This window comes from Armigeres subalbatus, chromosome 2 (assembly GCF_024139115.2).
Source record: "Armigeres subalbatus isolate Guangzhou_Male chromosome 2, GZ_Asu_2, whole genome shotgun sequence".
Lineage (NCBI taxonomy): Eukaryota > Metazoa > Arthropoda > Insecta > Diptera > Culicidae > Armigeres > Armigeres subalbatus.
Genome location: NC_085140.1, coordinates 298,159,062 through 298,174,977, shown reverse-complemented (window position 1 = coordinate 298,174,977; position 15,916 = coordinate 298,159,062). Strand labels below are relative to the sequence as shown.

The 15,916-nt window shown below is 39.8% G+C and overlaps 2 protein-coding genes across 10 annotated transcripts in view; one reads left to right on the top strand and one right to left on the bottom strand.

The window, feature by feature from the left end:
- Positions 1 to 588, top strand: part of LOC134216594 (6-pyruvoyl tetrahydrobiopterin synthase) — a 1,130-nt gene extending 542 nt beyond the window's left edge. Inside the window, exons 3-4 of the mRNA XM_062695460.1 lie at positions 1 to 138; positions 204 to 588. The exon at positions 1 to 138 is cut by the window's left edge and continues 8 nt beyond it. Of these exons, the coding sequence (XP_062551444.1) occupies positions 1 to 138; positions 204 to 425 (360 nt within the window). The 3' untranslated portion in view covers positions 426 to 588. The remainder of the gene's footprint in view (positions 139 to 203) is intronic.
- A 1,668-nt stretch (positions 589 to 2,256) lies between these two features.
- Positions 2,257 to 15,499, bottom strand: LOC134216592 (alkaline ceramidase). 9 transcript variants are annotated; one of them, XM_062695454.1, is made up of 6 exons: positions 15,484 to 15,499; positions 15,115 to 15,198; positions 14,757 to 14,889; positions 3,317 to 3,573; positions 3,110 to 3,247; positions 2,257 to 3,040 (listed from the first exon to the last, which is right to left on the bottom strand). In XM_062695454.1, the coding sequence occupies exons 3-6, from the start codon at positions 14,850 to 14,852 to the stop codon at positions 2,725 to 2,727; spliced, it is 807 nt and encodes a 268-aa protein (XP_062551438.1). In that variant the 5' UTR covers positions 14,853 to 14,889; positions 15,115 to 15,198; positions 15,484 to 15,499; the 3' UTR covers positions 2,257 to 2,724. The 9 variants fall into 9 exon arrangements, with proteins under 9 accessions (XP_062551438.1, XP_062551436.1, XP_062551443.1 ...); XM_062695452.1 differs by lacking the exon at positions 15,484 to 15,499 and adding an exon at positions 15,288 to 15,427 and having other exon boundaries at positions 15,115 to 15,220; XM_062695459.1 differs by lacking the exon at positions 15,484 to 15,499 and adding an exon at positions 15,288 to 15,427 and having other exon boundaries at positions 14,757 to 15,010; positions 15,115 to 15,187.
- Positions 15,500 to 15,916: the final 417 nt, after the last annotated feature.

Here is a 15,916-nt window from a genome sequence, read left to right as displayed (position 1 = left end):
ACCGTTCGGGGACCGGTTGATCCCAAGACCGGAATGGTCATGAACATCACGGATTTGAAGCAATACATGGACCAGACGATCATGAGGAAATTAGACCATCTTAATCTGGATAAAGACGTTCCCTATTTTAAGAATTTGGTATGTGCTTGTGACGGCTTGTATTTTGCACATCAATAATCGCACCATCGTTTTTTTCTGTACAGGCCAGCACCACAGAGAACGTGGCCATCTTCATCTGGGACAGCCTGAAGCTCGTTATGCCCAAACCAGACCTACTGTACGAGGTGAAGATCTACGAAACGGACAAGAACTCGGTCATCTACCGGGGTCAGAAGTTTGATGCCAATCATCACTACCACAACAACGATCTGAGCTCCAACGATAACGTTTGCTCGACGAATCTTTCGTCCGATTCGGATAGTTAGGTCTCGAACAACGGATACGGTATTAATTAGGCGTTGACAACTATCGACGCCGGTTGCAAAGCACGAAATATTGATGTTGAAATTGTAAACTGAAAACTAAATTGGAAAAGTGATTTAGACGACTCGGACTGTCGAAATAAACGTGATGCATTTTGTGTTCGTATTTCTGGTGTCTATTATACCTACTAATGTCTGCCTTATTTCAAAATGAAAATCCTCGATTTTAGCATTATTCCAGCGTTTCCTAACCAGCACCAAGTGCACATAAAGAAAAACCTGCACTAAGCACAGTTGACCAATGGTCACTGTGAATTCTTTCTTCGATAAGAGGTGAGCCAGCTAAGAGCTGAAAACCTCTCAAATAAAGACAAAAAAAAAATTCTTTCTTCGGCACGCCTGACGGGAAACTTTTTTTATTATCTACAGAATCAAAAATGATTTCTTTCCATTTATTTGGGTATTTTCCTGATACTAGTGACATATTAAATAGCCAAAATAATGGAGCGGTTAGTTCCATTGCTAAGGTTTTCATAAATAGAGGAGAGATTACATCAGGTCCAGGACGTTTCGAGGCTTTTAAACTTCGAAGGGCCTACAAAATATCATCAGAAAATGTAGAACAAATTTTTTGAGAAAAAAAATGCCTTTTAAAACAACTTCGATAACCCTGAGAGAAGGCTGATGAGGCGATAACTTCTCGGAGAGGAAGGATCCTTCCCAGGCTTCCGAATGGGGATGACTTTGGCTGACTTCCAGGACGATGGGAAGTAGCTGAGACGGAGACACTAGTTAAAGATTTGCGAATGGTGCTCGAAGAATGGAGCACTCATGTGTTTGAGTTCGAAATTCAAGTTGCTGTCGAAGCCTGGGGCCTTCATGTTTTTCGATGATTTGATGGCCGCCAATTCGCCAGCTGAGATCTCCAACTCCTCCAAGAAGTCGTTGGGAATAAGATGGATGTTGTTAGCATGCTCGTTAACGACTGCTTCGTGTGGGCCGATGATGTTCTGTCTAAGATTGTGCGAGCTGACAAAGTGTGACGACCTATTTCGGCGACCTTCTCTGCAGACGTTATCAAGCGATCCTTAGAGCCATTGCTGTCTTGGTTTGAGTTGGACCACGATGGGGGTGATTACTCCGACGGAAGTGATTACTTCTACCCCAACTGCCTCGATGATCTTGAGCTGCAGACTTGGCAGCAGACGATAATTGACGTTGTTCCTCAGTACGATAGTCACACATCCCCCCTGGAGTTAGACCGATCGAGTCTCACCACACGGAAGTCCGGAATATGTACACTCACCTCGGGCTTCAGGTGCATTTCCGTGATGAAAGCCACGCCGATCTCTCTCTCGTCGAGGAAATCAGCCAGCTAATTGATTTTGCTCTTAAGCGAGCAAGCATTCCAATTAACCAGACCGACACCCTAGCAGCCATTTTCAATGACGAACATGCCCAGAGTGAAGATCTGGTCGAAGCGTGTTTTGCACTCGCGTAGTCGCGTTGCCAGTTGGGTGAAAATCGGAATTAGCTCATCTGATGTGTAGAGCGATGGGTTATCTTCGGCCGGAAGGGGCTCATTGTCCTGACGACGGAATCCAGGAGGAGGATGTGGGGGTCATTCACTGGTGGATGGAGCGTATGGAGTTGGAGCTTGAATCGATGCTGCAGCGGCCGCCAGCCGTTTGTTTGTTTTCAATGCTAATCTTATTCTCTACGCTATGCTACTTCTTTGACCTAAGATATCATTTTCTGAACGCAAAACCTTTTAATATAACAGGTCTGTTTCTCTCAAAGCAGGGTTTTCGGATCTCAATGTAAATTCCTACAATTTTGAAGAAATATAACTATTTACAGATTTATTTGAGAACATCTTTATAGAACTATAAATAACGCGAAATACAAAGCACGTTTTCTACTGTAACAACATTAATCACTATTCATATCACTTTCGTAGCTATCGAGATTATCTGCATTTTAGTTTCCATGAAAATAGTAGTTCATACATAATCTTCCCACGAAATATGAGATTGCTAACTAAACACCTTTAATTATTATAACTAATTACTGTGAACGCTTTTGCTGTATTTGAACTGCTAAAACGTCACTTTTGGCTTTATGACACAATATTGTGAGAGTAATAAGTTTCCCGCTTTTATTCTCATTTCTACGTTTGTACTACTAATAGTACGAGAGTACTTTTTAAAAGGTGCTACCAATTTTTAAATCTCATTTTCTAACCCCTTGATAGTAAGAATAGTACGTTTCCCTAGCACAGATCGATGTTCGTTTCTCTTAATTAGATATGATCGCTAAGCTTCTTGTAACATTTAACCGACACGTACGGAACGCCCAGTTCGAAATTATTCGAAGGCCAATACTTGAGTTGGGGTCGGCTTTCGGGTCTTTCGTCGCTGACGAAAAAGTACGCAAACAGCACACAGGCCGTATAGGCCGAAATGAAGATCAGAATGTGCCAGAAACCGTGCAGATACGGAAAGTGCATCCGCGACCACGCATCACAAAACATCCGATCGTTGATCCAGCACACGATGGCAAGCACCAGGATGGTGGTGTTGCGGACACCCAACCGGTAGACCCGTTTATCTTTCACGCTACGAAAAACAAATGCAAAATTAGAGTGAAAGGGAACCCTGATCTTTGAAAACATTGACAACACTTACATTTGCAGTTCCTTGTACAGAAGGTAGGTAGCAGGGATTGCCAGCAACATAAGGGCGAACGCATTGATCGCCGGATAGCACACGGATAGGGCGGTTGCCGTGAGGGAGAACACCGACATCGAGATGCAGAAGCGCTTTCTAAAACAAAAGAAGCAAAAACCATTCTAATTCTAATCTAAGGTCCTATCAATTGTTAAAAACTACCACCTGGAATGTTTAAATATACGGGGGAAATGTCGTCTGGGACAGAACAAACTCAGCGTCGCCATGAAGACCCACAGAATGGTCAGCTCGTCCAGCAGCTGACCCAGCAAGCTAAGTGTGGCGTGGAAGTACGCCGAGCTCAATCCAACAATGATCAACAGGATCCAGATCATGTGAATGGCCGGTTGGATGAATTTGCCATAGTCTTTGAACAGGTAGATCAAGAATGGAGGTCCGACCAGAAACAGTATGTTGCTAACCTGAATGACGATACGATTGGATGAAATGAGATAAACAGACAGCTATCAGCAAATGCAGTGCCTTTTGTAATTTTTCATAGGAACTATCACCAAAATTCCCTCTGTAACAGCAAGTTGCCAAAAATGAAGCTAATTCAATCTACACAAATAGATATTCATTTATTTTCAAATATCCTTTTGAATATGGTACTTCAGACCTGAACCCTACTTCATCGTGCGTAGGGGAAAGCGGGATAAGTACGCCATCATATTCATATTATCACGAGGGATGAATGACAATAATGTCATAGGGTAATTAAACTGAAAAACGCATTTTGGCAACCTGTATAATTCTTGAAATAGTTTAGTTGGAGTTCGACTTTTCTTATAACTTTTGGAGGCTTTTATTTCATAGGCCTTACTGTGAGGGTGAGATATATTAAGAGTTGGGCAATCCACGTTTAGAGTGCATTGATGACAGATATACAAATATCGTATAACGGTTCGGTTGCCAACACCAACTAGCAAATAGCAAGCCATGACTTTGCCCTTCCCTCGTGGGACAACCAACGGAGTCGCACGCGCGATTAGACAGCACACCCCGTGATAGCTCGTTCGGCAGAGCTAGGCCGCACAGTGCTGAATGAACAACACAGTGTTATTAATATTCCGCCAAATAGTACATTCTGCGAAATGAATTCCGCGAAAGGTCTTAGGTGAAATGTTATACAATCCACTTCTCACTATTAACAGTGAGCAGTGAAAAATGAGAAGTGAGTAGTGAGCTGTCTTACTTCTCACTCCTAATCGGTCAAACGTCCTGTTCGGCCATACGACCTATTCAGCCAAATATCTTATTCGTCCAAATATCCTATTTGGCCAAATGTCCAATTCGGTCAAATGTTCTATTCGACCAAATGTCCAATTCGGAAAATGTCCTATTTGGCCAAACGTCCTATTCAGCCAAATGCCCTATTCGGCCAAATGTCCTATACGGTCAAACGTCCTATTCGGCCCAATTTCCTATTGGACCAAATGTTCTATTCGGTCAAATGTCAAATTCGGGCAAATGTCCATTTCGGCCAAATGTCTTATTCGGCCAAATATTCTTTTCAGCAAAATGGCCTATTCGGCCAAATGTCCAATTCGACCAAATGTCCTATTCGGCCAAATTTCCTATTCGGCCAAATGGTTTGACATGCGGCCAAATGGCCTTCGACCGAATGGAGTTTGGCCAAACGACCCTTCCCCGTTTAATTTTTCTATACATTTAGAGGATGCTTTGAGAACATTGAAATGGACATTAATGAGTTAAAGAAGGAAATACAATCTTCAATATCAAAGCAATATGGGCAAAAAAAAACTCCTGATGTTGATGAGCTAAAAAATCACATCACGTCACTGTTCGATTCGTCATTGCAGTCGACGAAGGAAAATATGGCCGACTATGCAAAAACACTGTCAACCGACTTCACCAAAGAATTGAACCGAATATGTAATGAATTCGATAAAGTGAGTTCGCTAACAATTGGAATGGCCAACCATTGCGAGGAACACAATTCAAGCCAGAGTGAATCTACCTCAACCGACGCCATCATGAATGAATTGAAGTTGCTATCCAGCACAGTCAACGCTCTGAAAAGTGACTTGACTCCTACGGTATCAACTCCAAATTTAATGGACGAACTGAGTTCAGAGCCAGTGATACATCCCGAGCTGACTAAACTTTAAAATGTCTTGCGGCTTCCAGAATGTCAGTATCGTCTGATATCTTCGAACTCAGCAGGATGACCTGAGCATAGTTTGAAACCCAACATATGCTGTTTCATGGTTGTAGATCTTTTGACCTGAATGCGAGGACGTAGATGGGTGGATGGGCTTCGGTGTATTCAAATTCAGCTAGATTGATGTCACATATCTTGTCTTAGGATCTGTAGGAAAGCGGTTTAATACATAGATGTCGAAAGCATTTTTGAAGCCATCACTGCATAGGTCTTGTGACATAAACTTTAAGAATTCTTCGCGAATTCCAGAATGTGAGTATGAGAAGCACTCTTGAAAAATGCTGCAATTTGCTCAAAACTTTTTATAAGCTAAATTCGCTTCATATTTTTTATGTGCTCATAACGTTTGAATAGTCCTATATGTTCGGCTAAAGAATAAGTGCTATGTCTGAGGCTTGAGAACAAAAACTCTCCAGAATGTCACGTGTCATTTGACATAATGTCGGTAAGTTGCTTCTTACTGCACCAGGAAACCGAACAGCCAAAAACCTTGAAAAATTTCGATCGTTTGTGTCCGAAGCATATCCAATCAATGATGAATTCGATGCGTCCCGATGGAATAATAGTTTTATGTTTCTTGTTTCCTGTATATACTGAACCACTCGCTTTAGTGCTTGCCAATGTTGAGATTTGAGGCTTTGCTGGAAACGGCCCAAGTATCCAACCGGAAAACAAATAACTGGTCGCACACACAACATAAGGTACATCAGCGATCCCAATATTTCCCGATATGGTTCATCGATGTGTTGTTCCGTCAGTTCCAGTGACAATCCCTATTCCATCGGAACTCACTCATCCCAAAACGTTTCATCAATCCGTCGATACTTGTACTTTGTGAAAGATGCATCACTCCGTCTTCATAGATATAATCTACCTTGATTCCTAAGAAATGACGAAGTTCTCCAATGTCCAAAAAGCTTAGCCAGGTCTAGCTTTAGTTTCCGAATCGATGAAAGATTTCGTCCTGCAACCAACAGATGAATGAAAATTAGTTCATCGTCTGGAATCAGCTTGGTATATAGACAATAATCGAGCTTTGATCAGAAAAATCCCATTTTGAGGAGTTCGTTGTTACAGCGCTCATTCCAGCATCGAGGTGATTGTTTGAGCCCATATAGCGATTTGATTAAACGACATGCTTCATCAGGCTTTACTTTAACACCAGCTGGAGGTTTCATATAGATGATTTTCTTGAGACGAACATGCAGGAAAGCAGTCCTTACGTCCATATGGTGGAAGTGGAGCTTGCGATGAACTGCAATAGCCAACGTTGCACGGATTGTGGTCAACCATGCCACTGGTACGTAAGTTTCCCCAAGATCTCGTCCTAATTTCTGAAGATAACCTTTCGCAAATAACCTCTCCTTGTATCGGGCCCATCCTCTTTTAGCCGGAATACCCATGTTGATTGCTTTGAAGGATTGAAGATCACTGTGCACCGCTCGAAACCAATCTTTGCTATCGTCTCGTCCAGCAATCTCATTATATGTTTGTGGAACATCTGCATAAAATGAATTGCCAGAAGTTGCTCCGTAACCAACAAAGTAAGTGCGAGTGGAGCACTCGTATGATATTATTGGGTTTAACAGGATGACCTGAGCTGCGTGTGAAAACCGACATACTCTATATGATTGTTGATCTGATGACCTAAACTCAAGAACGTATTGGGTGGCCTTGAGTGTGTATTGTGCAAGAATGGTATAACATATCTTCATAGACATCCAAGGACTTGTTGGAAAGGGTTTTGATATATGCCATGAACTTTTTGACCGTTACTGTGTAGACCTTACAACCTAAACTTCAGAACGTTTTTCGAATTCTAAAATTTATCTTTTTGGAGCATTGGGACATGCCAAACTTCCCCATTGAGAATGATGCCCTGAGCTTGGTTTGAAACACGCATCACGCTTCTACATGATTGTAGATCTGACGATCTGGACTATTAAACGTTTTGGATGGCTTTGCATGCATTAAAATGTAGGATAATAGATCTCACATATCTTGACCGGCGTCTAGTGGTCTGTTGAGAAGAATTTTGATTGAAACCGAAAATGTTTTGGATGCCGTTACTACTTAGGCCTTACAACAAAAACTTTAAAACATTTTGCGACCTTTATAATGCCACTATGCGACATGCAGAATATTTTCGCAAAATCATCTGATATCTTTGAATACACAGGTGTAGTATTCTTGATAAAACTGGAGCTGGAGTCAAACACGTTGTTGCTCTTTGACGTCTCAAACATATATGGGTTTGGTCTAGCATACATATAGGGTTTGGTCTAGCGTTGCGTTGTTTATCAGCATACTGTTTTCCTTGTTCTTTCAATGTTCTATCTCTATCAGCCGTCTCTTCATCAATTTCTCTTGGAAGATTGATTGATGGTACTTTATCTCGAATATTATAGCCAAAAAGCATTTCCGATGGAGACTTTCCAGTCGTCGAGTGTGGAGAAGATCTGTACATAAGCAGATACTTCTTGAGCTCGTCCATCCAATCCTTGTTTGTAGCCTGACTGATGGATAGCCTCTTCAATAACGACCTGTTCTGTCGCTCTACCTCGCCATTTTGTTGCAGCCAATAAGGGGTTGTATTTATGAGCTTAATGTTGTTAGATTCACAAAAACTGCGGAATTCCTCGCTAATGAATTGTGGACCGTTATCAGCAATAATAGATTCCGGCAGCCTAAATCAGTATTCAGCCGCTTGATCGTTTCAGTTGAATCTATCTTCTTCATCACTTCGACTTCAATGTATCGGCTGAAGTAATCCACTTCAACGAACAAGTAGTGGCCTGTAGGTTGCCAAGGTTGTGATGGTAGTTCTCTTCGTTTCATAGGTTCTGGCACGGATGCAGCTGCTACCAACGTACAATTCTGACAGTTTTTGACGTACATCTCCACATGACTATCTAGCTTCGGCCACCACACTTTTGTACGCAACTCTTGTTTCATTACTGTCATCCCCGGGTGTCCTTTATGGGCCAGGTCAAGGGTTCTTGCTCTTAACGACTTTGGAAGGACTATCCTTGTTCCACGCAGTAAAATTTTTCCGGCGAAGTATAATTCCGTTGTAAACTGAGCATATCGTTTCTCTACATCCGTCAAGCTTCTACTCGCATATGAGATTATTCTCGGACCTCGTTCGTTGACTTGGAATTAAAACAGCCCCTAATCATACGGAATTGAATCAGCCATTTTTTCCGCATTGAAGCGTCTGATTTACTCCGATATTAATCAGCCATTTTTTCGCTTTGAGCATCCTATTTTCACCTGCTATTTTGCAGAATGATGCCAGGCTTCATACATCAAAGCTACTGGATCATTACTATCATGAGCCAGAATCAAACATTTACTTACCCAACGAATTATCCATTTTTCTTCCTCGTCGCCAATGTAGTATTCTTGATAAAACCGGAGCTGGAGTCAAACACGTTGTTGCTCTTTGACGTCTCAAACACGTATGCCCCCCCACTCATGAGAGTTTACAGTTTCCACCCCGATTGCTTAGATTACAGAACTGGAGGGCCTTTTCATATTTATGAATATTACGATACTACACCAGGATGACATGAGTTTGATTTGAAACACGGCATACGCGGTTGTCCGGACATTTCGCGGTAAAACATTCCACGGTAAACCATTTCGCGGTGTACCAATTCGCAGTCTGTATCATTTGGCGGTAATCTGTTTCGCGGTTTATACATTTTGGCGGTATTCCGTTTCGCGGTATATAGGGTATCTGTTCCCATATTAATAACAGCCCGTATATTAATCTCAACCGTCGATAAACCAAATAAAAAATCAATTTGATTACAATGTCTCACATCGTATGTACACAATAATGAATAGACCACCTTCTCCAATGTTTGGAATATTATTTAAAATTCCGTTTGAGTAATGTTTTAGTTCACAAGACTCAAATTATTAAAAACAAAATTGTAAACACATTTATTTTCATTTTCCTACCTCTGAACTGTTGATTTGATGCACTGCTCGATTGCTACTAGCAGATTCATCTCATTTCAAGCCGTTGTTTCCACTCAATTTCAAGCTGAAACAAATGAATCCTTTCAAAATACACTTCACAACACATAGAGCACATCAAAATTTCACTATAAATATAATCATATTTGAAAAACTAACGCGATTTCCTATAGTTTTATATAGGTTTATTTCGAACAACGTCTAAATTATCCTTGTCCGCATTCCAAACTGTTTACATGGCTTGCAGTACTCTCAAGGGTTGCCGACCTAGATTTTTATTTCAAAACGCTTGAATAAACTTTCACTGTGAAATTCAACTCTTATGTTTGTAAAATAAATTATATCGAAAAGATAAATTATGACAAACACAAAATTGAACTGATAAGATGGAAAACTGCAACAAAAACAGCACTTTTTGTAATTATATTTCAACTCAAATACAAAATATTGAAGAATTCGGCATCACTGCAATCATATCGTTACGTATACACACAAGTAATAGTGTGCGTATTTTATGTTTGAAACAGTATTATTGATATAGGTACAGGTATAGGATTAACTGTTTTTGAATGTTATTGAAATAGGTGCATGGCAGTGATGATGTTTTTTAGCTAAATACTTCTATAATGTGATAACAATTGCATTTTTGAAGTAAGCAAATTGTTATCAATTAAAAATGACGTGAGCTGAGCATAATTATTCTCATGTTTCTTGATTATTGGGTGAGAAATAAATGCATTTCATATGCGCATTGGCTTATTGTTATTGATATAGGAACAGATACCCTATAATTTCGCGGTTTACAATTTCGCGGTGCTCCGTTTCGCGGTGCTCCGTTTCGCGGTATTCAAGCATAGCTTTTTTGTACTTTTAAGAGTTCGCCATTCTTTTCTACCAACTCTTAATTTCCTTTTCTTTATATGGCCGTTTCTATCATTGCGTTTTCCTTTCTAGTATTTTTCTCTTTTGTTTACGCATTATTTTATGTTATTTCCAAATTGGATATGTGGACTTTGCCATCAAGATACACTATAAGGCAAAATGTATCTTCCTTAAATGTTAGCTTATGTTAGGTATTAGACGAAATATCATGTGCTGCCTTCTTTGAATGTTCGCATTTGCCCGGTATAAGGCAAAATCTGTTGTTTCGCCTTCTTTAAATTTTCGCATTTGCCCGGTATAAAGCAAAATGTTATGTTTTGCTTTCTTTAAATGTTTGCATTTGCCCGGTATAAGGCAAAGTGTGTTGTTTCGCCTTCTTTACATAGTTGCATTTGTAAATATGTTTTGCCACAAAATATTTTTTTTTGTTGGGATTTAAATGTATCCAGCTTTTTACGCAGGCCACGCTATAAACTTTGAATCACCCCTATCTGACGTTTCGTGTGTCCACTATAAATTTCGAAATTCGATCAAAGTATGCTCTGTTACGTGGGAAAATGTTGATTTTCTCGAAACGTCATATAAGTGAATCTTTTTCACAGAAGGCTTTTGATTCTCAATTGTTGTTTCAAATTACCTATCTTTCTCAGCTAATTGAAGAGCTGCGCTGTATGCTGACAATTGATGACAATTCATATTTGCTAGAAATGGATAATTGGAAGATCTCGGTGGACCTCGCAAGAGATGCAATTATTCGGACGAACAAAGTCTTTTTGTATGTTTTATGCAAGTTTTTGTGCGTTAGTTTTGATCAGCAAGAGGCCAATAAGATATATGGACCAGAGTTATGAACGCGTTATGTTAGACTCTACAGTGGACTGGAATGAGGTGTTCAGAAATGTGGAGCCGGCTCAGATATACCGGTGCTCACTTCCGACGAAACTGATTGACGATTGCATGGTTGCTTGTGTTGAACCACTATCTCTTCGAAGAGATAGGATCCTGATACGTTTCTTGTATACTTTCCTTCGTGTATATATAAATTAGGTGATTTTGATACCTAAATTTAGTGACATATAAACTGCAATTGCAGTTCACAGACGACGAACAATATTTTTTTTTAGGACAAAAACGAAGGTTAATGAGAAAGAAAGAGAGGGATGTAGGCTTCAAACTGTTTCTTCTGGACTAATAACATAAAAAAATCAACAGTCTACAATGTCTAAAACAATCCAAGGTATATTCTTTTTTAATTGGCATCGAGTGAAAGGAATGTTTTCTTACTTCAGTATCCAGATGGAATTTGAACCACTGATAAACATTCGAATAATCAGTGCGTCGATACAGCTATTTCCAAGACGTCACAAACACTACTGCGGCTGCATTGCAACAAACCTAGCGAAAAACCAACCCAGAATTCTATCTGGGAGCGCAAACCACTTACAAAAGGCCCTCGGAAACCAATAACACAAAGCCCTCATTCGACAGAGCACAAACGAGACTAAACAATAATTCAAAACTGATTTTTTCATTTGTTTTACTTCTGTCCTACTATCATCGATCCCTATAACTTCTACCAAAGTTTTTTTTTTATATCTTTATTAACGTGATTTTTTTAAATTATAAAGTTCATCACGATTCTACCAAAGTGTTCAGATAAGGGTAGAGATGGAATTTGAGCGAACCATCGTCCTTACAGGAGAGTATTATTGACGGGCTTTTGTTTCCCGGAGTCTAAATCCTCCGGATCATCTTCAGAGTTGTTTAGAAGCTTGGGACTTAGGAGCGGCTTCTTCTTCTATGCTAGAGCAAGGATGGTCAAGCTCAAGGTCAAGCTCAACATTTCACATTGTATGAACATTGTTTGGTTCCTTTTGATATTTGTAGATTTTTGCCTTTCTCGTATACTAAGTATACGTAAAGGCTATATGATCACTCCAAAACCAAACTTTTGATAGAAGGCTCGGAGACCCATAGTGTTATATACCAATCGACTCAGCTCGACGAATTGAGGTGATGTCTGTTTGTGTGTATGTATGTATGTGTGTGTGTATGTGTGTATGTGTACAAATTTTGTAGACACACTTTTTGGAACTTAGCATTACCCGATTTACGGAATGCGGTCCCATTGTTTGCTATTGAAAATTGGCCTGATCGAACATTGCATTCCGGAATTATTGAAAAATCATTGTTTTTTCCCAAGGGGGGACAAAATATCAAAATCGAAATTTTTTTTAAAGAATGGTGGGAATGCATAGTAATTAATGCAAAAACATGCAAAATGATAGAAAATATGCGATCTATCTCCCTAAAGTGCTTTTTTGACCTTTCCTATGTGATTTTTTCAGTACATTTTACGATGCACGAGAAAGGCATCATCGCCGCTAGGTGGATTAATCTGGGTTTTTATCTAAAATGTAGATTTATTATTATAAATATAATTTGAACCATTTTACCGTGAACTGCAGGAACAGAAAAAAATCATGAATTGAAAAAAGACAGATCGTATAATGTAAACATTGAATTCATGGCTACTAGATTTGATCTATAAAAATGTACTCATCATCTGTCATAGTTAAATCACCCCTTTCCAGATTTATAGTTAGCGTAAAAAGCTGGATACAAGTCTGCTTTACACAATAATTAGGTGAATTTTAAAGCCAAAGAACACATTATTGAACTACTTGTAACATTAGTAAAATTAAACCTGCGAATTAGCATTGACCGCGAAAAAGTTCACCGCGAAATAGTACTAACCGCGGAATGGTATACTGCCAAATAATATAAACCGCGAAATGTTATACCGCGATATGATCTGAACGCGAAGTGGTGCACCGCGAAATGGTTAACCGCGAAATGTCGTACAATCGCATACGCTTCTATATGGTTGTAGATCTGACGACCTGATCTCAAGAACATGTTGGATGACCTTCGGTGTGTAAGAATAAAGCGAGATTGGTATAACATATCTTCACAGTCATCTAAGGTTTTGTAGGGATGAGATTTGATAGATGCCATAAACTTTTTGAAGGCCGTTACTGCATAGTCCTTACAATCAACAGTTCAGAATTATTTGCGAATTCTAGAATATCATTTGCGGCAATTCTAGAATATCACGAGCCGGCAGACCTCAACTCAAGAACGTTTTGGATGGCCTTGCATGTATTGAAATGTAGGATAATATAACTAACATATGTTGACAAGTGACTAAAAGGGTCTGTTGAGAAGATTTCTGATTGAAGTGAAAGACATTTTGGAGGGATACCAGCAAGTCATGTTTAGCAGAGAACCTGGAAGAGGATGTCGGCTCCGGGGTAGACCCCGCACTCGCTGGCTGTGTACAATCGAGGAAGATGCGTGTGCGGCCGGCATGCAGGGAGACTGGCGACTAGCGGCCCAAGAACGAGCGACCTGGAATAAGACATTACATTCGGTTTTGCTTTGGACAACACGGAGAGTACGACCATCATCATGTAACATATATTGAAGCCACCTTTGATTACATGCACAGGTTATTCAATCAATGAATTGCGAAGAGCACAATTAAAAAAAATATTGGGAACTAACTTAAAGTTTAGGTATTAAATCCTCGAGAGTGCCCCGAAGAAATCGACAACTTTTCGTTTCCTGCGACAGTCTAATGTACATAAGCCATGACTTGATCAGATAAATTCATATTATTAGTTGTCCACCCAAGTCAGTGGCGTAGCCAAAAAATTGGTCTGGGGGGGTTTTCCGAACATTTTTTTTTCGACAAAAAAAAATTCCTTCTGAAAATTTTGTCTCTGGGGGGGGGGGGGGTTATGTCCAAAACCACCCCCGTGGCTACGTCACTGACTTCCAGTAATTCAAAGTTCCTTTAAGAGTACGTTTTTCGCTTAATCAACTTCACTGAGCTGCTTAAGCGCGCAACGTACTCCTAAAGGAACTTTTGGTAACTTGGGCAAACTTAGTTCAAACTTTCACCAGTATGATTCCATGTCAACTGACATATAATCTCATTCTACTGAATCCAGTGCTCGGATATAATCATAATTTTCAGCCGTGGACAGTATGCAAATTGATTGCAAAATAAGTTTGTCTCCTCACAATGAAGCCAATTGAGATACCGTGATAATAACCTTTGCTGATAACAAGTAGGTAGGAAGCGAGAGCTTAGCGAAGTCTAGGCTAAAACAAAAACACGACGAGAATTACGACGTACACACATAAAACTGTATCAAAGAATGTTGGAAAACAAATGAAATATATTCTTTAAGCAAATAAGTCTGTAATCATCATTTCTTAACATGTGCACTGTACTCGAAAAAATACGGATTTTGCCGACTGGTTTCACATCAGCAAAATTTCGTTTTAATCCATCACATCTGTTTCACTCATTCAACAGCATCATCCGATGATGCGACGCAATCTAGTTGAATGCGGCATATAAAACACCACACATGGTATCGCATTATATAAGTGTTCTATTCTACTTTAATCACTATCCCAGGAGGTGTTATAAATCTCAATCAGATGCAACACCTCAGGGTCAAGGATCCTCTTACTTACCGTATTGACGAATTCAGCTATGTCCGGTGAAATGAGATAATTGCCCTCGCACCAATCAACGGGCGAACTGCCACGTTCCAGATGTTCCCAGGTCATTGCTGATCGTGTCTAACTGCGTACGAATGTCGAGCAGCTATGCATGAAGATTGCGATAATCGAGAATTACATAAAGAACATTAGATTCTCGCGTTCACGTTTTACGTTACATCAATCAAGAGTAGGGGAAAATACAGGAAGGCACTGTAAGTAGTTGGCTAAAAACAACGTGTTGTTTGTACAAAACAATAGACGCAACAGAATTTTAGTAATCAGAAAATCTAATGGACGTTCTATTCAATGTTTTTACTATTTTACTTACCTCAAGATTTACTCTTTGTTCTACGAGGCCAATAGCTGGATGATTTCGAAATAATCCAAAGGGCAGCTATCCACTGAAAGAGGCCTAAAAATAAAAATTGCACTCTCTGGATATATTTTACATCGACCAAACTATTATAAATAGGGTTTATTAAATGTTCCGAGTCCGCTCACCAGAATCATCAACAAGCAATTTCCTCTTTCTAGCTACGAAAAAAAGGAAAATTTCTGGATCCGAACGAATATGAACTAGCGAGCCAACTCAACCTTCTCCCTTCAATGCTGCATAGAGTTTGTATATATTTACATTTTAGCTGTTCTCGATCTCGCCAGCACGGCTGGCGCGCGAGTCGCGTTTCACATATTTACCTTTTGCCTGACTACTTCCTCCCCATCCCCACAACTCACATACCAAAACGCGACATGCTTTTGTTTTTCACCTGGACGAAGCGAGATGCACCTCACGATGAGGAAAGAATGCGAAACTGCACTTCTCACGTTTCGTTTTTCGTTTCACGTTTTGATCAAGATTTTTTTATGTACAGGTTATCCGACTTGTCAAAATCCCCAACTCAGCCATCTTGGATTTTTATATGGAATTTATGCTCGTTTATTTACGTTTTGCACTGAAAATTTATGTTTCCCCCCCGCGCTGGTTATTCCCATCTACTGACGAAGTCATATAACCTGTACCAAGATTTTTTATGTACAGGTTATCCGACTTGTCAAAATCCCCAACTCAGCCATCTTGGATTTTTGTATGGAATTTATGCTCGTTTATTTACGTTTTGCACTGAAAATTT